Below are 24133 nucleotides of genomic sequence, written 5' to 3' on the forward strand. Positions count from 1 at the left end.
CATAGTAACATAATCAATAACTAAACCTTGGGGTTAAAACAACCATAATCCTTCCAACACAACGTAACTGTACTGCTTTAAAAACACCTTTTCCCTTACAAAATGAAAAAGAAAACATGACTTTAATAAACATAGGAGACCCAGCATGTGCACATCTTAAATTGTGAAAAGCAGTAACCGGAATCGCAAACTGTTGTTTATTAAACTTGACAGTGATTCACCGCACCCACTAGAGGAGGCAGGGCAGAAGAACCGAGCATCCTTGTTTTGTCTCTGTCAGTCTTAAAAAAAAGACACAAATTCTGACGTTGCCAATTGAAGCAAACATGGCCCGTGAGAGGGGAGGGAACCATTCGTCCCTGAGTTAACCGACTGTCACCTTTTTATTTCCCCCTCCCTCTCTTTCATTCAAAACCATGGCTAAGCAGTATGATGTGCTCTTCCGACTCCTGCTTCTCGGAGACTCTGGGGTTGGAAAAACATGTTTGCTTTGTCGATTTACCGACAATGAATTTCACCCATCCCACATTTCAACAATAGGTAAGCGCCACTGTCCATATATTTTGAAAATCTAGATATTCTAAGGTAACAACCAAGCAGATTTAGCAGGCTGCCTTTGTCCCAATGCACATTTAAATGCAATACAGATGACTGCTTGTGCTGCAAATTATTATGGCTGATTTTATTTCAATTATAATTTCTCTGCATGCACCAGCATTTAAAAAAATATGGCAAATTGTGGGTTCTCAGGGTACTATAAATTACCCATCTGTATGAGTATGAGCGTGAATGTTTTTGTGTGTGTTCTTGTGCTCTGTGATTGGCTGGCAACCAATTCAGGTGAATTGGGTGTCCCCCTGTTTATATTGAAAGGACTAAATGAAATGTGCAGGCAAGGTCATGATAATGAAGTATGTCAATTAAGTAGGCAGATTCTGCTTGAACTTAATTAGCAACATCGCACATTAAAAATAGATAAAAGGTTGGCTGGTTGAACACTATATTGTCCTTAGGTATGAGTGAGTGTGCAAGTTATTGGCTGTTTGTCTCATGCCATGCATTTTCTGGCTATCAATTCAGGTTGTCCACTGCCCAAAGTTGACTGGGATAGGCTCCAGCACCCCCGTGACCCTTTTGAGCATACAAAGCGAGACAGAAAATTAATTAATAACTTATTATTATCATTGCAACACCCATTTCACACTGTTTTTTTTTCAAATTGGTGACAATCAGGTGAAAGTATTGCATCATGATTATTTTAATGCAATAATTCTCAAGTTCATTATGAATAATAGATGCTTCCCTATGATATAAAGTTGCAGTTTCCAGAAGAAATGATAATGTTACAGCTGAAGAGACGTTTTTCTATAGGATTTTGTTCATTCCTTCATTCGTCTTTGCTTCTATTGGACCATCTGCAGCCATGTCCTCTCACACCCTGACAAATGTCACCACCTCATCTATGTTGAATGCTAGAACACGCTCACTTCATTTGTCAAGTCACTTTGGGATTTGTTCCCCTTCGTTTATTCAAGGCGCTCACACAGCTGATTGTGAAGCGCTGCCATGTTCCATTAAATGCAGTCTGCTGTATTGTTGTGTTCACATTGTTACAATAGAGTACATAAACTGCAGAAAATTTTACTTTTTTTCACATTTGGGAAAGGCACAGCTACTAAAGGGAGGCTTTAATTAAATGCATTTTTCAAAGAAAGTAAAGTTTCGGAATATTAAGTAAAGTAAATTTAGCCTAAACACTATAAAGTTAGTTCTATGAGTAGTCCACACTATGCTTTATTCCTGCAGTGTATTCATTTAGTGAGATACAATGAGACTTTTTCTCTCTGGCCTTAATCCTCTTTGGTAAAAATGGGAATCAATTGGAGTCAATACCTTTTTTTTCCTCCCATAGTGAGATGTTGGGTCACTTGGGTAGGAGTCTGTTTAACATAGATGAGCTGTTAATTGACTTCATGGGGAATACTATGGACTCTGAAAGTGGTGTGGCTTTACCTTTGATTGACTTCAGTGGCATTAGTCCCTGGAGGCATTGAGGCTGGGAACAAAAAAAGGATGGATTTATATTTAATAACTAGAAGGAAGATAAGGAAAACTGGCCATCTTTGTGCTAAGATTTCCCTTACTGATTCTCAGATTTAAAATATTGAATTAAGATTTTTTTAATTTCATGTTTAAGCGTAATAAGTTGTTGTCTAAGCACCAACTGATGTAAACAAAACCTATTTTTCACAAATACATGCTGCAAGCTGCAGTACTATTTACTAATATAGCAGAAATGTCTTTAACGGATCTCTATATTTTGCAATAAAATCTGCTATATGGCAAGGATTTATGTTTATTTTGCAGAATGTATATGTATTCTTGCTGTTATCCAAGTTTTCAAACACTGTTTTTACATACCAAACTTTTTATTTCCTACAGGGATCGACTTCAAAATGAAGACATTGCTAATAGATGGTATCAAAGTGCGTATTCAGATATGGTAAGTATTGATAATGTGTGTTACAGGGTAGTTTTTTTTAACTAATGATTATAGGTGTGTATTGTAGATCTCATAATATAGTGGTTGATGACTATTTTTGATTAAACAAATCACTCTAGTTCACTTTTACATCCCTAAATTATTCAGACACACACTATAGAGATGGATTGAGTTGTTAAGTACTGCTGTATATTCCATCCTCTTCATATAATGCCAATATTGTTGTCCTTATTTCATTTAGTGAATCTGCATGAATATTTGTTTTTTTTTCCTAGGGACACTGCAGGCCAGGAACGCTACCAGACCATCACTAAACAGTACTACAGGCGAGCGCAGGTAGTAATTATAAGTCGTTTGTTTACATGTGCCACATGACCCTGATGAGGACAAGCTTAATAGAGAGTGGGTGGGATGAATAGTAATGGCCACTGTTATCTATTGGATGCATCTTTGTTTTCTATTCAAGGCCTTATTATTAGAAGATGGTTTTCGGGGGAAAAAAGTCTTGATGTTAATCTTGACAACGAGAACAGACTGTTACGCCTTCAGGCTGTAGAAACCATCCAATCTGCTTGAATTGAATTTTCTATTTACTGGAAATGGATAATGAAATTTGAAAGATCGTATTACTTTTAATGCCTCCTCCGGCCATTGATAAGCAATTTACAATGATCTACGCTCAGTGGCGTCTTAATTAAAATCTTTCAATCTCATATTATTCCCCAGGGGATTTTTCTGGTCTACGACATCACAAGTGAGCGCTCCTTCCAACACATTATGAAATGGGCCAGTGATGTGGACGAAGTAAGTGAGTCCCTGTTGGAACTTTCAATTCTATTATGTCATTTTTAATGAAATCGCTGCTAGCAAAGTATTTCATTTCTTATTCCCTGGTAGCTATTTACTATTTAGTAAGTCAAACTCCTCTAATTTATCAATCATCTCATTGCTAGTACGCTCCAAAACGGGTCCAAAAGATCCTGGTCGGGAACAAGTCGGATGAAGTGGACAAGAGGCAGGTGCCCACAGAGCAAGGACTCCAGGTGTGCCTCTAACCCTTATATATTCATTCATTCTTTTATTTTCTGAACTGCTTTATCCTCATTAGGCTCACAGGGGGTGCTGGACCCTATCCCAGCTGACTCTGGGCAAGAGGCAGGGGATACCCTGAATCAGGGTCCAGCCAATCACAGGGCACAACAGTGAACAGTTTGATTTCAGTTAGAAAAGTCAAATTCACCTTGTAGAAGTCAGTAGCAATTTTAGGTTTATCCTAAATTTTCCCCTGAAAGCCAAATATTACTAATATTTCATGAATAGTATTACATCCTTTACGTCAGTTTTGAATGTGTGAGAGAAATTAACTAGGTTGTATTTATTATTGTTATCTTCCAGCTGGCAAGAGCTTATGGAATGGATTTTTTTGAGACAAGTGCCTTCACCAACCATAACATAACAGAGGTGAGACCCTTTTCAAGAGCAAAAATGCAGAACCTTTGGTTCGTTTTGGCATGAAATGTATTACGACTATCATCATTGGAATTTTTAAGGTGACACTAAAAGAAAACCAGTGGTGTGTATAGCCTTGGTTTCATAGCAAGTTAATAATTCTCGGCCTCTTTTTGTGTTATTCCTCAAGACTTTTACACGGCTGGCCGAGCAGGTGCTGGCAGCGAACAAGAAAGACCTGGATCTTTTGCGAATGTCTGTGACTGACGAATTAAACCTGGCTGCTCTGGAGGAAGAAGAGGGACTGTGTGATGGCGGTTCTGCTGACCAAGGGAAAGGCTGCTGGTGTTAAAATACACAACCCAATCAGTTGAACTATTTCCATTGGATGCACACAAGTCTCTGCTCATCAGTCACCATGGGAGAAATCATATGATAAGCCGTTTGAGCATTTTTTTGTTGCATTTCTTGATCTCCAGCTTCAGGTTAGTGTAAAAATCGACGTCGACCAGGATGCAAAAGTAGAATGACTCTGTCCAAGTAAATCTTTTGAATTATCATTATTATTAAAGTGCATATTTTGACCTTTTAGTGTACATTTTAACCTCACTGCTGATACTATCAAGCTCTAGTTGACATGTCATTCAATGGTAGCCTCCTTATTAAGATACTATATAGATAACTGCTCTGACAACTTTTTTGTGAAGCTGTTTGAGCATTTAATTGATTTATTTAGTTCCAAGTTTAAAGGAGGCTTGAACACATAATTAACTAGTTGAATTATTTTGGCATTGTAAATCAATTAATCATAATTGGTGAAACGAGAGGACTAGTAGCATATCCCACTAATACTGCTAGTCAGTAATACTATTCGACTAACGGATTTCTAGCACAATGATTTTTATGTAAAAATCATATTTTGGAAACTGCTTATAATGTTACATTGCTGGTTTTACAAAATCCAGTACACTTAAGTACAATATTGTTGCACTTAATCATTTGCAACTATTTTTCCCAAACATTTATTTAGCTAGAAACCACATTTAATCTAAATTCAATAAATTTTTTTGATTGAATCATTAAGTTTTTAAGCTTCTTGTTCATGTTACATTAACAAGTATTAAACAGTAAGATGTTGCAGTAAGGTAAGTAGAGTAATAAGTGCTTCAAAATGAACCATGAGATTAAAAATGAAATAGAATCAATGCAAAATAGATCAAGAGTGTGGGAAAGACCATGTTTGTACAAATGTGTTTGAAGATGTTATACAAAATATGCATGTACTGTTGTTGCCCTTCTAATAGGCTTAGGTTATTTTATAATCAAGGAGAAAAATGCTCAAATGGCTATTCCAGAGCAAAATTACAATTGGAATTACAATTGCCCTTCACCAATCTCCAATACTTTTCACTGAGTAAGTATATTATTACGTTTTCAGCTTTTTCATGCAGTGGGTGTAATTGTAGGAAGATACCCTAAAAGGGTGCTATATATAATGCAAGTGCACACTAGGGAGATATTCAGGGATGGTTTTATTTAGTTGTTGGTTAAATTTGTTGGCAGTTTGTGATCCAGCACCAGGTCATTTAAAAAATTGTGTTTCTTTATGGCCAAACAGTATGTTTTATTTTATAGTGCGAAATGTGTTGTATAATGCTGATGTTTCCCTTTAAAATTAATATGCGTATTATTTAAATCTAGCAGCACAATAGAGTCTCAGTATGAGATTTTTACAGAGCCCACATTTAAAAAAAAATAATAATAAAGTCGTCCTAGAGCCGAGTAAATTGTTTTTGCATGCAGATTTGATTTGGTTGTAACTTCAGTGAAGTTAAAAGACAGATGGATGTAAATTCAAACTCGTATGATTCATTCAGCCAGAGATGCAAAGTGAACATCCACTTTGTGCGCATCCGTTTCATATTCTTATTTCATAATTGCTACCCGTTGACAGAAAATGACAGCATGAGTGTGTGTGTGTGCGTGCATGTGTACCGACCGGTAAGTGTGGGGTGTTGAATGAGGTTCTGGATTGTAAATTCTGGAATTATAATGCAAATGTTGGAGGGGAAAAAAAGAGAAGAATTTCTTCTGTCTTTACACTGAATTTACTAGCATTTGTGGAAATACTGTATAATACATTGTACAATCAAAGTGCAGCATATTATTCTTGGAAAAATGTTGTCAGATGTTTATGAGTAAATACTTAAAGATTTAAGACTGCATTCATGGGTGTTTTTTTTTACCAGTGGAGACTATTTATTTTGATAAAATTGCCATCATTTCATATAACATTATAAATAGCTTGTCTTAAGTGTACTTTAAAATTGTGGTGCTCTTTTCTCAATCTCAACACCCTTTTACACTTTTCTAGTGACTCCCATTGGAGCACTTAAAAACATTTTAGATATCTTTTAGTGCCTATTGACTCAATGTACAGCACCTATAATACTATATTGATCTTTTTTCACCGTTATGACACCCCAGTGAGTCCTATTCAACCACGAGTAATATTTCTGACCTTTTGTTACTCCCTTTCACGTACATCGTACTATTTGCACCCATTATAGCACTTAAAAAAATTTCATTTAATTTTGTTGCTTGATGGAATTAAGTGAAGCCCTTAATTGTCAGTACTGATTTCCCCCCTGGATTGTGATACACCTGTTACACATATATTGTGTACTTTTTTCCCATTTTTTTTTTAGAAACTACACAAAAAGCTATATTTTTCCCATATCAACTGTTTATTCACTGGTTTGCATGCATCTAGCATTTTTGGCCTGTAGATGGCAGAAAAAGCACAAACATTCCTTCATTTCCCATCACCATTGATTTCCAACATAAATTCATGCTTTTAGATGCACAACCATCCATCCACATTGTCTTTTTTTTTTTTTTTTTGCATTTCACCCTCCAGTTTAAGAAGCTATTTCAAGCATTCACTGGAACTGATGGTCCTAAAGCTGTAACTGGTTGACAGGGAAAGAGGGGAAAAACCTGCAAAGCTTTTTGTTCATCGCCTCATCTGAGTTGTTCATATTGTCAACTCATTAAAGCGCCTGGGGTGACATTAACATCCTCATGAATATGCATGTGGTACTGATATGACAGCTCGTTATCTCGCACCAAGGCTGATTGACACACACACATATACACTGACACATATCACCCACGCATGTCCACACAACTGCTTGGAAGGTAATGGAGTACATCGAGTAGACTATTTAATACTCCTTGATACAGCCACTGTCCCCCAAGCCTCATTCACATTGATTTGACAGCTTTAGTACATAAGATGACAACATGTTGGATGGATGCACGGCGCTTAGGGATTTAAGATTTCCAAATGTTTAGAAGAAATATATCTGTAAAAACACTTGGGAGAGAATGTCTCAATAAGTGAATGCATAATTCAATAGATGACACATGACATGGATGGTTAGGGGTCTCCAGTATAGTTCTTGCAGGCACTTTTTGGCTCAGTAGGACTACATGCATGGCTCTAGGCTTGTTCTGAAAATAGTTCACCAGTGAGGGGTCAGTGCATTTGTTTTTAGAGGAATATTATATTGCTGTTCTTCTCTTAGGGGAGGATACTAACTAAACTTGTTACTAAACTTGTATTCTGTAGTGACAGCATCATTGTGGATGGATGGGAATCATCATCATCATCACCCTTTGTCAAAAATCCATTCATCCTAAACTGGTCGCCAGTCAGCCTTAAAGCACACAGAAATACAGATGACCATTCGCATTCAAGATCAGACCGGCACAAACGGGAATCGAGCCCACACCAAAGTCAGGCAAGTGAACCACTACACCATCAGGTTGCTGTTGAAAATGATAAGACACAATTTAAACATTAGTGCTTCTAATTGAGTATTAGAGTTGATTTGAATTGAATTTGGAAATTCGATTATATGTTATTTCAGCAATTTTACTATTCCAGATGTATGTTTTAGGGAGAAAAGCTCATAGTTGGATACAGTATATTTATTTATTTTTGCGACAGGACAATCACCTAAAGGCATTTATTGTGTATTTTATATTATTTTGACACAAATAAGTCAGTTTATTTTTGTGCTGGTAACACTATCACCACAGTATTTTGCCATTGAATTTGAAATGTAAAAAATATATATATATCTTGATGGCTATATAACAATGTGCAATCAAGTGAGCAAAAATGCAAATCTCATTTTCATGCAGAGAAGTAATTCGAGTCCACAGACTCAATTTCCCAGAGGAGAAAAAAAAACTACAGGCAAGCAAGAACATGCTACTAATCCGTAAACACCGGACGCTCACTTTTAATTAGCGGATGGTACTTCCTGCCAACCAATCCAGACGCAATAACCAGCCTTAGAATGCTGGCGCTTAATGGCATCATGGGAGGAAGTACTGTAGACTGTATATATCACAATTTGAAATCGAGTAGTGTGGGTGTACAGGCGGAACAGCCACTCAAAGCTTTTGACCATCTTTTCTTCCCACATATAAGGATGTACAAACTGAACTGAGTATATATATATGTAGGTATATATATTTATATTACATAGAAATTGAAAAGATAAAAAAGGATTTAAAGAAAAAAGTCCAACAGGATTAGTTTAATCCTTCTAAACAGATATTATGCCTTTTAAAATAGGAGATTTTGACCATTAATATAAACAGGTTCCTATTTCAGACCAAGCTCTTTTATAGATAGACAACTCATTGCTTTAATAATATTTCTAATCATTATCATTCGCATTACCCCCCTGTCATAAGTCATAAAATTAATTTACGACTTTAAAAAAAATTCCACTTGCTCTCAATGGCTAAATTTGAAATAAACTCACTGCATGCACTCAACAAAATTTACCACATTAAGCAGCAGTTGCCAAAGGAGGAGCAATTCATTAAAAAAGAGCCTTCAAGCATTATAATGCCTCCCCCGATTCAATTTCGATGTTAAAATAACCACAATACTGAAAAATATCGACCTACATGTTGTCTTTTCAGCTCAGATTGGGCACAAATGGCTCAGCAACAAAATGTAAATGGAGAATATAACAATAGTAAGTCATATATTCTTTATCTTCTGCATGAAACTACTATTAAATGTGCTGCTCTGGTGAGATGAGGAAAATCTTATGGTGGTCTGAATCTTATTAAAGATGGTGGAATATGGTTAGCAACTCTAAGACTTCACAGTCTGGCGTTTTGTAATAATATACATGTATACACTTTTTACTGTTTATTGAGGGACCTGGCAACTATTTTGTCTCCCCAACTTTAAAATCATCACCACTTTTCCCTCCGGATTTACTCACATGTTGTTCATGTCGATGAAATCATTTAATATCATCACAAGAAGCAGAGAAATCCATTCTATCCCTCAAATAAAGCATCCATTTGAATAAGTTATTTTCTGCCTACCCCCTACCCAAAAAAAAAACCCCAATCTGCTTTTGGTGGTGAATCACTGCACTCAGCAACTTGTCTTTGAGATCAAGCTCTAATCTTCCCGCCTTCTCCTCAATCGCATTAGAGTGACTGAGTGTGCAAGTGTTCTTTCACTTGAATGCGGAATGTACTGTGATGGTGTTGGTGGTGACGGGGTTGGCAGTGCTGCTAGTGGGGGTCTAAGACAGTGACTGATGCTCCTTTATATGAGCTGTCCGTTCAGGTGCAGGCAGGCCATGCAAGCTCATGCACATCCTCGGACTAAACAACTCAAAAGAGATGACGTTTCTCAACATCTGTTGCACGCTACCGTCTTATTTTCCAAACCCGGCTCCATGAAATCCTGTCAGAGCGTGTACGTCAGCCTCCACTAACCTCCCCCACTTCATGTGAGTTTGGAAATCCACAACCTAACACCTGGAATGACTCTTCATGACAATATGCACTATTTCTAGTGAGAAAATTCACCATGTGGTCACATTTTAGGGGCAATAGAGGAGGAGTGGGAGCATGTCTACACGTATTTGTGTGTGAAAGTGTGTGTTGTCTGGGGCCTTATATATGTAAGCTTGAATAGTGTCCAACTGTTAGGCCTTTTTTCCCCTCTCTGCAGGGGGTTGTGATGTCATCCTCCCACCTCTGTTTTGTGCTTTCACACTAGAGTGAGTCACATTGCTTCAGTTTTCAGCTCATGTATGTGTGTGTGTGTGCACCATATGAGAAATGCTTTGAATTCTGTACATGCTTCCACCTCTTTCTCAACGTATCATGCAGAGGCGCCTCTGTATGTCTATGCTAAGAAAGGCTTAGTTTGGATGCATTTTGACAGCAACTAAGTTGTTTTGACACCCCCATTTGGCATGTACACCTCAAGAGAAGCTCTCCGCTCCAAGTAGGTAAAATAGTATTAGAGGAAGTCATAATTAATACATAGCTTTGGCTTGTAATGGACCTTACACAAAGCTGTCTTGAATCCACTTGAGGCCAGTTCCCATTTTCTCTTGTCCAATGGTATTTTGTGTTTTGGCCTTCCATTAATTTCCTAGAGCACATTTTTATTAGATTCTATTAATTTTTACATCATTCAGCCACAAAACTCAGGCTTGCAATCAGTCACAATTCACCAAATAAGCAAAAGTGTTCTGTCTCTGATTTCCTATTTTCTATTCCAAGTAAAGAATTAATGAACCTCAAGCAAACGAGCATTACTGCGATGCCTCCTTTAACAGATGTGTTTTATGAATTGAACAGCGTTCATTAAGAAACTAAGTAGTAAACTCATAATCATACTACTCAAGTAAGGCCATAAAATAATCATCAAACTACAACAACAATAAAGCAGAAAAAAAGCTAATCCTACTCGCTGTACTGGCAACATATTCAGAGTTCTGGAATAATGCCACACACTAGTTTTTAAACACCGACATTTTGAATGACCGAGAGGCCTTTTTTTTCCCCCCTAGAAAATGTTGGATGAATTTCGAACAGTGGTTTGCAGCACTGGAAAGAAAATATGGACTTACTAAGATAAGACATCTGTTTCATGTCCAAATGCATTATATGTGACTTTTAATTCCCTGCAGGCAGCAGCTGAAAACAGTCCAAATAGATAATGAATTGAGAATTTGTATTTTAATTGTCTCTGCCTAGAAGGCAATTGCATGGGATTAAAAATACACAAGATCTAACATGTAATCTTTCCCTTGTCTTACACTTGGCTAACATTTAGTTTATTGGAAAGCAGCCTGTAATATCAGTCAAGGTTTAGAGTTCTTTTAAATTGTATTTATTTCAATGAGTGTCACATAATGCATTCAAACAACTCTATTTTATTGGAATATATGCTTAGAATATCATAAAAATGGTTTGAATATTCCTCCTCATGCTGGTCTTCTTTCTTAATTGACAGAAACTGATTGGTGACCAATCCCGAGGGTACCCTTTGCGTTAGATCAGCTCTAATAGGAAAAATAGTTACTTGAGAAAAGCATTAATGGAAGAAAAGAAAATATGTAGTACTTTGATATATAACAGCTTCCATTCTTCTGGGAAACATTCCTTGCAAGTTCTTCTATGCTTAACTCATCCAAGTCTGCTATGCTGTGTTTCTTTTGTGCGCTTTTGCCTTAACTGCTGTTAATTTGGAAGCAAAGATATTCGCCAAATGTCTTTCAGAATGATTCCATGGTTGATGTTTAGTATAAATTTGTAGCTTTTTTTGGATGAATAATGTCCCTTGTCTGAGAGTTTAATGGTTATCCTTTTTATATATGAAAAAAATCCACAATTACTTTTATTGTCCTTCCCCCAATGTCTGCCAATCGACTATCCTCGCAATAACAATGCGGCAGGATTGTAATTACGCACACTCCTAATGAGACACGTTTGTTTCTCCACTCCACAAAAACAAGCACATCCAATTCTGTCTATTTCTAGAGCACCAAGAGTGTCTGGATTACGCCTCTCGGCAAAGTGGTGAAAAGAGGCGACGTATGTGAAAACAACTTGTCGCCTTTCTTCATGTCAATCTCCATTAGTGTTGGAGTGCCGCTTGAGTGGAACGCTGTGAATGGGCTCTATTCTTTTAGTTCCCCCACTTCTAGGGGGAATATAGATAGGAATTCCACTACTCTGCTTCTCTGGGTTTTTGCGGTCGTGTACTTTCGAGGTGGTCACCCCAAATCTGTGATGGTTTCATAAACACGTCTTTCAGAACAAGGCAATATCAAAAGCTTTGAAAAACCTCAAGTTTAACGGTGTCATGCCAAAGTAAAGATAAGATAATCATTTATTGGACACACTGGGGAAACTAATCAATGAGGTCAACCGCCAAGCTTGAAAAATAACACTTTTGCTTAGGTTTCTTTGAACTTTTTAAGCCACTAGTGCAGCTAAACTAAGTTGTAAATTCAGAAAATGTCAGAAAAACCCTAATCTGAACCAGAATAGAAACTATGAACTATTATATGGCAAACATTCCAACCACCTTTTCAGTATTCAGTTATTTCTTTGCTTTTACTTTAATTTTAGATGTTTTTTTCCCAAGATTATGTTATTTGTTTAATTTTTGATTTCTATATACACCATGTGTCTGTACATGACTTTAATCATACAAGTTGTTTAACTTTGCCCAATATGATTCTGATAGAAGTATTGTACTCTGCTAATTGGGCCATTCTTTATGCAAAATTAAGCTACACTTACTGCAGGGTTTTGTCTGTGGTCTGTAATCATTAAACAAAATTCCACATCACATACATATGGCTTTAAACAAATACATAAACAATTGATGTGAAAAGATTGTTTTATTTACTCTGCAGTAAAAGAAAATACTCCTCACTTTGTATCACACAGTACTATTAGTTTCTTTGATGCATTCCTATTTGTTTGTACACTGTATATACAATAAAGTTACCTATCATCACATGGAGAACAAAGTGTTTGCTTTACACTTTGAAGATTTCAACCTCAGGAATTATTATAATAATACTATAGTTTGATAACTTCCTCAAGGTAAGGCCTCACATGTAAAGGAGAAAAAAAACATATTTCATAGGCAGTATAAAACTCCTTGACGGTGTTCTTAAAGTTTATTATACTGTAATTGCTCTACTCTTCAATTGTTTGACAAGAATTGTGTTGCCAAGGCAACACGCTTTGTCTCCGGCGCAGTTCTCCCTGATCTCGCGATACTGCAGTGCATACATTCCATGTTTGTTCTCGTGAGAGTTCGCGTGTGGCCTGGGAGGAGAGTGACCTCATCAGTGGCGATGGGCGGAGCGAATCGCAGCAACTTTGGATGAACTTCTGTTTTGAACCAACCATAGGCGGCAGGCGCACTGCACGGCACGAAGCGGACTCTTCGCGGACTTTATTTTTATAATCATTCAACATACATATTTAAAGTACATTTTTTTCAATTTCAGCAACTGAGTGACCAAGCTTTGAATTTGATCCTTTACCACACTGCGATCGAAGGGAAAAAAGTGTCAACCAGAAGGTGCTGTGAATGAAACGGTGAGTAAACGCACGCTTATTTATAATCATTAAAATCAAGGCGTTTTTACGATCGGATTTTATTTTTATTGTCTTGGATGTTTAAGATCTTCTCTGCGTACTGTTTGTTTTATACATTTGCACTTTTTCGCCACTAAACTGATCGTAAAAAAGTTAGGATCGCCGTAAAAACAACGCAAGCTGATTATAATAGGTGATTGATTTGTGCGTAATACCAACGACATGCAATTCATCATTAACCTGCGTCGTAAACACCATCGCTTTACTGTTCATCGCCTAATAATGTGATTGTTTTTTTTTTTTAAGCGAAAAGCTAAATCTACGTTTCCCTGTTGAGAAGTAGGAAAGATTTGTGAAGAGTGCCCATCCGATTGTTCTGTTTTGTAAAGAATATCGGGATGCTTGCCGCAGCCACTCCCCCGCTTTCCTGTGTATGTCCATCCTTTCCCCCGAGACGCTGCATCTGCTGCTGAGATGATTTATTCACATTTAAAAGAGGCTTTTGTATCATTTGATCTTTTTTTCCCTGTGTGCAAGGTTATAATCTTATGTTGGTTTGACCATTTAGATGTTTATTTCTAGGTATGACAAGAGAGTTGATAAAAAAAGTGCTGAGCAATGCTGATGATTGTTGGTGTGTTTAAAGCACAATGATGCTCAGTAAATATTTCATCCATCAAAATGGTGGTCGACTGTGGAGGCTTTTTTCCCCCTATCTTTGCATGGTGACACTTGCTCAATTCATTTGACGTAGGTCAGTGCTGATCTGTGGATCAATGCAATTTTACTTATATATTTATTGTTCTATGCATTTGTAAATTGAAAGCCCCACTTCTGATATGTCAGTTGCCATCACAAGTAATAATTCCAAAGTCCCAAATCTCATCTCATTTTCTGAACCGCGTTATCCTCACTAGGGCCGCGGGGGGTGCTGGAGCCTATCCCAGTTGATGCCAGAGATGGGGGACACCCTGAATTGGTGGCCAGCCAATCGCAGGGCACGAGGAGACCGACAACCCTTCATGCTAATTCTCATGCATACCTAATGGCAATTTAAAGTGTCCAATCAGCCTACCATGCATGTCTTTGGAATGTGGGAGGAAACCGGAGTACCCGGAGAAAAGCCACACAGCCCTGGGAAGAACATGCAAACTCCACACAGGTGGACCGACCTGGATTTGAACCCAGGGCTCCCACAGTGAGGCCGATGCGGTAACCACTCATCTGCCGGGCCGCCCCAGAGTCCTAAATAAATCATGAAATACAGTTTCATGGGCAACATTTTGCATTCTAGAAGAACAGCCACATGCCATGCCACCCGGTTAAAAATTGTTCTTTATTTACCAGAGGAAAAAAAAAACTATCAAAACTGGTCTGGTGCTGTTTTTCTGGTATGGAAACCAGCATATGTTGGATATTTTAGTGTGTAGTTGCCTTCCATATATTTAATATATTTCTACTATGTCTCTGAATTCTTTCCTGCTGCGTTATGGCTGTTGCTTCTCCTTGCCTCACTCCACCCCCCGCAATTCCTTTCAATCGTCAAACAGCAACTTTCCTCATTTTGTTTCCTTCCTGTTGGGAAGGCATGCCAGGAAAATGACTTTGTCATCATTCCTGTCTTCTTGGCTCACCATATCTCTACTAACACTCGCACTTCTGTTCTGTCTTTTCTTATTTGTTAATTTTTTTGGCAGTTGTTTATATAACTTCCTTTAAACTTATCAATTGTGGGTTCCACCTGTTTAAGGAATGTTCTGCTCCTTTGAGAAATACTAAGTTAACCGGTAAGATTGTTTGGTCATCATGGTTGGGAGAATAATAAACAATTTCCTATGATCAAGGAATTGTTTCTTTGCAACATCTTTGTAGTTTTCCTTTTTTTTTAATAAGTTATTATTATGAAAGGGCGGCGGCTGAATGGTTGGCATGTCGGATTCACAGTTTTGGGGTCCTGGGTTCAAATCAAGGTGGGTCCACCTGCATGGAGTTTTCGTGTTCTCTATGGGCTTGTGTGGGTTTCCTGTGGGTACTACAGTTTCCTCCCACATTCCAAAGACATACATCATGGTAGGCAATAGGTGCATTTATTTTCTTTACTTTCATCAACCCATTGGCAACGTTATTGGTGATGTCTCACTGACTTGACAGTAGCTTTTTTTTTAAAAAATACTGCTTTTCCAAAAGACATTGACATTTAGATGAAGCAACATAAAACAAGCTTATAAAAAATGCACATGTTACCAGTCTTTGATGCTCGCTTAAATGAGGTCTGCTACAGTGCGGTGACATTACACGTACTAATTTTGAATGACCTCTGATTTTTTTCACTAGTTTTTAGGTTTGCTTAGCCAGTTGGAAAGCCCCTTTTTTTTGTAAAACTGGCTCACATTTGAGATGTATTTGATTGATCAGCAAATGTATAAAAAAGAGGTAATACAGAGTTAGCGTTGCTATTCAGTGCCTAAATTAACAGGAGAAACATGATGCACAGATGGAGAATCCTGAGAACAGGCAAGTCACACTTAGATTCATTAGAACAATGCTCTAATCTGCCCAGAAATGTGTAGAAAGAACAAATAACACCAGATAAATATGGAATGCACTTTAGTTGTATCTAAAAACTAGTAATGAAGTATTTTACAATCATGATCACTGATTGAGAAGAATTCGAGTTTAATTTTTGGTGACTATTTGTGTTATTTATTTACAGTAACTGATCAAAAATGGTAGCAATAGTGAAGCAAGCCATTTTTTCATAATCAGTTGACTGTAAAACTAACATAAATTTGGAATATATGAAATACAACAAATCATGATCATTTTTTTGGATACTATTTGAATAGCCTTGCTAAAAAACCCTTGTCTAGTAAGTTGTAAGAGAGTCAACTCCCGGCATCCAACATTTATGGAAGTGTTACTGAAATTCCCACCAACTGCTTTGCCATCTGTTTCCCAAATCCAGGCACAACTCTGAAATATCTTTCTTGTTGTTTCTTTTATGTTGTTAAGTTGGATGTTTGCATTGGAAAAACACTTGTTTGACACAAACTGTCAACAACAGTCTCTTTGTAGTTGTATGTATGGCTAAACATTTACATGCCCATGCCAAACATCAAATAGCCTTCCTTGTCCCGGGCAATAAACATATACAGATATATATTTTTAATAACACGATTAAGAAAATTGCTTTTTTTGTTTTTCTGGTAGTTTCCAATTTTTGTTTTTATATTTCAACTCATAGTTTAATTATTGTCTGTAGTTCCTTGGGAATTCAGTGGCTTGCAGTGAGAAAGACACAAATGTGTTTTGATATATATTAAAGGCTGCCAAATTAGCTGAATTATATTTGGTCTTTCTGGCCTTGCAGTTGAATATACAATCTGACATAAAGACAAAGATGATTAGGGTAAGATTGAACACTTTGCTGTGTTCTCTACCACTTCTGACAATGCAATGTTATGGAGTTTTTGTTGTTGTTGTAATTAGGTATGTGAAATGTCAAAACATGTTAAATCCTTTTGCACAGTTGTTGCTCAAGGTTACATCTGGAGGTTTTATTTCATTTATTTGTTTTTAAAAAAAATCCAAGTGTCTAATTATTGTTCATAAGTGAGCCGGAATGCAAATCTATACCACTAAGAAATAGGTCACAAAGCCACTGTCTTCAACATCTGCCTTGCAGGTGGTTATAGCGGAAACCAAAACAGGAAAGTGCTGTGCCATTACACGTAGTGCTCTTTGCAACATGATGTTGCCTTTAGTCAAATGGAGGTAGGGGTATGAAATACAGGTGATAGCCCTCCAAGGCTGATGTTCTTAAAGTTTATGCCTCCCAGTTACTGCAAAAGCCAGATGTTTTACTGAAGGAGCATTCGTAAATGTATTTATATGTGCTTTTAGTTGAGCCATGGGAATACAATGATATGCCTAGTGAACATGGACAATAGCGATGACATCAGAGTTCAACTCCCTGAGAAGAACAATCAAATTAGTGCCCTTGTGAACTCCGCTGTCTTTTCCGTGTGTTGCAATATTTGGGGGTGTATTTAACCTCCTTTTTTTTTAAAAGTACAGTGGAATGCAACAATAGCACATTTGAGACTTTATTTGTTATTGAGTGGTTTGTCTGGATCTAATAGTAATGTTAGTTATTTGAATAATAGATTACCCTGGAAATTAAGTATATATATATACTGTGTGGCATTAATTCATTGACCATTATTTGTATTTTGTTACTATACACCATGAAACATTTGTTTGGTTTATTTGAGTTGCCACACTGCTAAATTTGTTTTCTTTATTTCAAGATATTTTAATACATATGTTAGATGTTGGGGTACATATAGGAAATTACTCCAAAAAAATTGAGGCAGAAAATGTGGAACAAATATGACTGGGGTATTCCATGAAAAAAAGTATTTTCAAGACTATGATTTAAGGGTGTAAACTATCTGACCCATTGATCTCAGCAGTATTCCCACAGTTTCATGGTATTGCTTATTCTAGCTCTCCAGATGTGAAGTAGTGGCTCAATCAGTGGTTTTATTGATATAAGACATGGGAGGTTAACCAAGCTACTGCTTTCATTTGGATTCAACTGTGACTTAGAAATACTGTTTCGTACTATAGTCCTTCCTCCCTCTTACAACAAACTGCCCTAAAGTAATGGGGTCTTCAAAAAAAGGGCAATTTTTAAAACTCCGCTCCACTCCACTTCTCCTGGCATTCTATTTTTCTGTCTAGTGTACTGTTTAGGCTGTAGTTTTATATATATAGGTAAAATAGTCTTCCATCCCTATTATTCAAGAGTATGACCTTTCTAATTGAACTTTTTCTTCAGTGTGTAAGAAAGTAAAGGGTTAGTGCTCCAACCACATTTGCTTTCAGATTCATTGAACAAATGTTGCCAGGCAACAAGTGGAGACCTACTTTGGGTGAGTACTGCATGGTAACAAAATTTGTTTCAAATAAGTAATACCCTGAAGAGATGAATGTCATCATTTGATCAAATCACACCTTTAAGGAGATGACACTATTTTAAGCCAGATATAGACACTAGAGTGGCAATACTTAATTCCAGTAATAAGGCCAATAAAGTATTGTTATACTCTAACCATGTTAAGAAGTACTCTATACTGTTCAGTGACCCCAGCTTTAAACTTTTGATGTTGAATCTGCCATAATATTGTTCAGGTTGCGTCAGGAGCATAGAGATGTCTTCTAGCAATGCACCTCTGCCTGTAAATAGCCAATGGTGCACGAGTGGGAGGCAAAGTGGTAGGAGGGGTGGTGCGAACAGTGCCTGCGGAGGTGGCGCTGTGTTATGTAATCTTGGATGGACCCAGCTGTGCTGTGTTGTTTAGCCTATTTAGTGAAACGTTGTATGTCAAGTGAACAAATGACTTCACCTGTGCTTGTCAGGGGTCTAAGATGCAACTATAGTATATTGAAGTTATCCACCAATGAAATGTCACTTTTAAATGCAACATAGATACAAATAAGCATGGTAAATAAATAGATTTTGTACCTTTCTGGATGGTAATAATACAAAAAAGCAGGTGAAACAATAGGCAGCCCACATTTAAGTGGTCATTGTCAAATACAGCCAATGTTCTGCTAGGCAAAAAGATGTTCTCAGCATTCTAATGAAAAGCGCAACCACCCACCATCAAAATTCTCTCAAATATAAAAAAGGCTGAAATGAGTCCACAATGGGTCAACACATACATCAAACACTAACATGACAAAGTTGAGTATAACACTAATTAAATAAAAATTCTTTGCAGAGCTTGTGTAGCCTGCCAATTTAAAAGTGCAATCTTTTTATTCTCCAGCAACACACGTCTCTCTCTTCTAGCCTTGTTGCCATGACAGCACAGTCAATGCTGGTTTATAATCACGAGACCTTAGACTAAAAGTAGACTGATTTTGAATTGTGCCAGTAAATACTATTTTTAGTCATATTTTAACCCATTAGGGTTGACTCTTGAAATATAGCAGATATTTATTCAAGACATTGCAGAAAATTCTGTGACGTAATATAGAAAATCAATCATTGTTAGAAGTGTTTGGATCATCCAGGCCCCAAATTAGTACTTGCGCGGAAAGTCCCTGGATGCCCATAGTCAACCAATGTCTTGACCCTTTTATTCAGTGAGTTGTGGGTCTAAGGCCACTGCTCAGAAAGCTTAGCAGTGGACCTATTATTTAAAGGGCTTTCTCTGTTCCCCTTTGAGACATGCAAAGCCTCACATCTGTCAAAGTGTCACAGAGCTGTCTGCTGCCCTATCCCCCCAACATTCTTACAGCAGTGATTATTAAGGAAAACCTTGCTCACAGTTTCTCACGACCATCAAACATACTTCTCAGTATGAGTTCATGTCTTCTTTGTGTTGACTTGGCCTGCAGTGTTAATTGTGAATTTTAAGGATAGGACATTTGAAAATAAATAATCATACATTTAATAGTTAAAATGTCAATTTTATGTAAACTGAATTCCTGTTAAGTAGGCACTCAATATTTCAACATTTTTGGGAAAGTGGAAATTTGGGAAGTAGTCAAACCTCAACATTTTATGGTGACAATAACCCGTTTTAAAATGATTACTCAAAATAGCAAGTGACTTTGGATAAAAACTAGTTTAAATACGCTAGACTTCAGTTAAGTACTTTAAACTATGTATATATGTATATGTATATATGTATCTCTTTCCCTCTCTCTCTATATAGATATGTTCATTAATCAGTATTGGTCTATACTATGACTTTAAATTTACTACTTGCATCGTATAACTAGTGAATAAATGAAAGTTGGCACCATATGTGCGCATTATCACTGTTTTTTTGAATTATTTTTTTAGCTTTGAGATAGAGCTCTTGTAGCACTAAATTATATTATAATTATCAAGCATTTGCCACACTGTTCCCAAAAGGCGTCACACATTCCTACTCACATTAACTCTAGGAAGATAACATTGTCACCACTTCACAAGACTGTTGAGAAATAGTCACACTCTATATGGTGTCCAACACTGATCTTTATCCAACACTAAGGTTCCTTTTAGTCACTAACACAACGGTAAAAAATGCCTTATATTGAGGAAACCTTATGGAAAAAAAGGCTGTTAAACTATATGCATTTGTATGACTGTATTTACATTTTGTGAAGTGACTGGACTAGGTGGCAAGTGCTGTCCTGCTAAATCTCTAAATAATTATACTTGTTAGCTGACGAGAAAGAAATTGTTCCTCTACTTTTTTGCGTGCAGCCAAACATCTGGACACTATCTATTTTATGATCAGACACTTGAGCCTGAGTCTGAATTCAGGCTTCTCCAGCATGATTTGTATTGTCAAGATGTCTAATAGAATCCCACCCAAAAAATACCCATCTTTTGAAACGCTTTTGCTCCACAGGGTCATGAGTGTGCAAGTATACACCTTGAACTTATTGCCAGCAAATTGGAGGGTGCAAATAACCAAACTATGCATGAACAGGGAAAATTTGAAGACTCCATAATATGCATTACCACTAATTAAAGAACAGGAATGTGTAAATGTCCATTCACACATTGGTTTAGTCATCAAAACATTCTAATGACATTTGAATACATATGGAGACAAAGGCTGCCATTGAGTCCCAGAAATTGGGACTTGTTTTTCAAGTTAGTTATGGACATCTTGTTCACTTCCATGTGGGAGGTATTCTCACATTATTTGGATCACACAAATACTGCATACTGTTGTGCTTAAATGTTTTATGCTTATTGTTGCAAATCTTCAATGCATTCATGTTAGGAACAAACACATGGTTTGTATTCCAACACTTTAGGTTAAGTTTGACTGGGCTATCCAATTTAAGTAGACAGGCTTTGGAACAGTTACATTGGCATTAAAGCTGATTTTTGCATTGATTTTCATAACCTCGGATGCAATTTTATCAGAATTGCATGTTATGTTAATGGTGCCAGAACCTATTTATTTCAGATTCATTGATATTCCTCATATATACAACATGTTATCATTCTTCAACTTAAATATTTTTTTGATTTTAACTAACCTAGTTGTTTTTTATAGTAGTCCAGCATGTGTGTGTGTTTGTGTATTTTCAGAGGAGCAGTGTGTCTGGACTGAGTCTGCTTAGTTTTGAAGGTTTCCCCATGAATGGCATGAATTGCCCATTAGAAAGCCTCATTAGGCCTGATGCCAGCATACAGAAACAGCCAATGGTTAGTTAAGATTGGACTTTTTCAGCCTGGTTGATTCACAAACAATGGCGGTGTAGACTGCATCAGGTAAGAAAGATATGCAGGTGTTGGAAAAGATAACTGAGCTTGGCTCTTCTTCTTGGACAAGCTCCTGTGGCTGCAGCCTCCTGTGATCAATATAGATTACTTCCCAAAAGATAAAGTGTCTGTGCCACGTACAAAGTTGCAGGCATTTTGTTTTGAGTTACAGTGCTGATACTATTTCTGTCATAAAACCAGCAATGAAACTCAAAGCACAACAATAGCCTCGCCTTTTACTTTATGTATTTTTAGGTGGCATCACTTTTGCAAATTCTCTTGCACTCTATAGTATATAAAAAAACTATGATTCATAGAGCATATAAGTCAAACAGGTTATCAAATGTTTAGGAATGAAACACATTTTACAATTTTCACTGTGGCTTAGTAATGAATATTAGGATTTTTATAGATAGCCTTTTTTCTTCCCTGTATATTGTAAACTGAGGTTGAGATTTTCTCTCTCTCTTGCATTTAAATTTAACACTTATTAATGTGATTCTGCTAAAAAGGGGGCTGTCTGTTCTTATCTAGAAAAAACAGCCTGTTTGTAGAAAAAAAACCCTAAAAGATGATTGTGATTTAAAAATCGGAGCTCTCTAAATGAAGACATCCATGACTATATTAACCTTGCCCCAAATGAGCTGGAACTTCATTAATATTATTCAAGGAGGTTGTGTGATGTTTTGGATACTTATAGCTGAAGGAGTACTGTGTCTCTCTCTCGCTCTCTCTCTGTCAAGTGTTGTGGTCCCCCAAGTAATTTTGGCATGTCCTTGGAAGAAGTCTCTGACTAGTGCTAAGATGCATTTGCGTGCAGTAAGACTGCTTGCAGGGCTTTTATCATTATGACTTTGCTTCTTCTTCTTCTGCCTGGGTTTCAGTGTCTGCGCTGTAAGGAGAAATGGATGTTTAAAAGGACTTAAGGGTAGTTGACTTGATGGACTCACTACTCGCCTCTTACATCCATGTCTCACTCATCTCCTCCCACATGCTCTCACATTGAGCGAGGAATCAATCTGACTCTCCCCCATTATCTCCCTTTCTCTCTAACTGCTGCTCCCTCTCTGCCACCTCATTCTGGCCCATTCGTTATCAATCGAATACTCTCCCCTGTAGGCATAAACGAGCGTGTGCCTCTCTAGTTCTGCTGCAATCATACCAGATCCCAGTCGAGTGTTCAATGGCACATCTTTTTTTTTTTTTTTTTTTACCCACTGTTTTTAAACCTATGATGGGGCAAAGAATAGGCAACATTTAAAATACTGGTAATTCTCTTGCCTTATGCTGGATTTGATAGTGAAATTAATGTTTTTGCCAACTTGTACAGGATTAATGATCACAATCCTGCAAACTCAACTTTTCGCTTTTCATCTTGGAACTTTTTATCTTCAATAAATGACTTGACGTTCAGATTAACAAATTCATGAGTCTTCTCGCCGCAGGATTTTGTATATCTTTTTTCCTATTTAATTTCATTTATTACATTCTATACTCAGAAGACATATTTCTTGTGAATAGGGCATCTGAAAAGTGTTCCCATCATGACTCCATCCCAATAAACATTTACAAGGCATGATTAATATACAGCTTTTAAAAGGGTTAACCAAATATCATCAAATTTCCCCTATAGCTTTTTCTTGCAATCTTCCAAAACATGTAGAATCAATCTTTAGGGAATAGTGTGGTATAAAATAGTAGTATTTTTACTTTAATGTCAAATTTTAGGTACTTATTGAAGAATGTGACAATGTATTTTTCAAATATTCACATTTTCAGTCTTTAAAACCTGTTGTTCATTTTCACTTATAGAACAACTAGTCCTGAGGCTCTTGTACTTTTTAAACATGCAGAGGAACAAGAAGTAATTTATGCTATGTGAGAAGGCCACTAAATTTACCTATTTACACCACAGGGCAGCAACTTTTGCTAACTCAGTCAATATATGACAATGGTCCAACTTTAATACTGAGGGTGACAGCCTCGCCCATTCCATGTTCAACTTGCCACTTCCTGAAGTAAAATCAGGAAGTCTCTGAGATGTTTCCTGTTGGTATGTGGGCTAACTTTGTTTCTTTTTTTAATCTGTTCTACCTGAGCAAGCCCACAAAAGGGACATTTAAATCCACAGTAGGTACACTGTATAGCTGTTAGATTTTTAACAGTAGTTTGTAGTACATCCGCTTTGTAGACAATCTTATTTATCCCACAACTAGTCATCTGATTTGATCACTTTGAGTACACATGTACTCTACAGCAAACTGTGCACTACTTCTAGTCCTCCACACTCCTCTTCCCTCTGCAGTGCTGTTCCAACTCTGATTCCCACGCAGAATGTGCCAGTTTGGAAATCAGCGCCGTGCTTCTGACGTGATAATCCAACTGAAAATAAATAATTCACCTGCTATTCTTTCTGGGCCTCATTT

General features: G+C 37.1%; 2 protein-coding genes across 2 annotated transcripts in view; both read left to right on the forward strand.

Moving 5' to 3' along the window:
* Positions 1-200: 200 nt before the first annotated feature.
* rab15 (RAB15, member RAS oncogene family) lies at positions 201-6170 on the forward strand. The gene is made up of 7 exons (XM_077740675.1): positions 201-540; positions 2443-2503; positions 2779-2839; positions 3230-3307; positions 3457-3546; positions 3899-3964; positions 4143-6170. Exons 1-7 carry the CDS (start codon positions 417-419, stop codon positions 4302-4304), a joined length of 642 nt encoding a protein of 213 aa, XP_077596801.1. The 5' UTR covers positions 201-416; the 3' UTR covers positions 4305-6170.
* A 7018-nt stretch (positions 6171-13188) lies between these two features.
* The window catches only part of sipa1l1 (signal-induced proliferation-associated 1 like 1), a 37253-nt gene continuing 26308 nt past the window's right edge, over positions 13189-24133 (forward strand). Inside the window, exon 1 of the mRNA XM_077744676.1 lies at positions 13189-13420. The gene's annotated coding sequence lies outside the window, so the exon portion shown is untranslated. The remainder of the gene's footprint in view (positions 13421-24133) is intronic.

This window comes from Stigmatopora nigra, chromosome 2, assembly GCF_051989575.1.
Source record: "Stigmatopora nigra isolate UIUO_SnigA chromosome 2, RoL_Snig_1.1, whole genome shotgun sequence".
Classification (NCBI taxonomy): Eukaryota; Metazoa; Chordata; class Actinopteri; order Syngnathiformes; family Syngnathidae; genus Stigmatopora; species Stigmatopora nigra.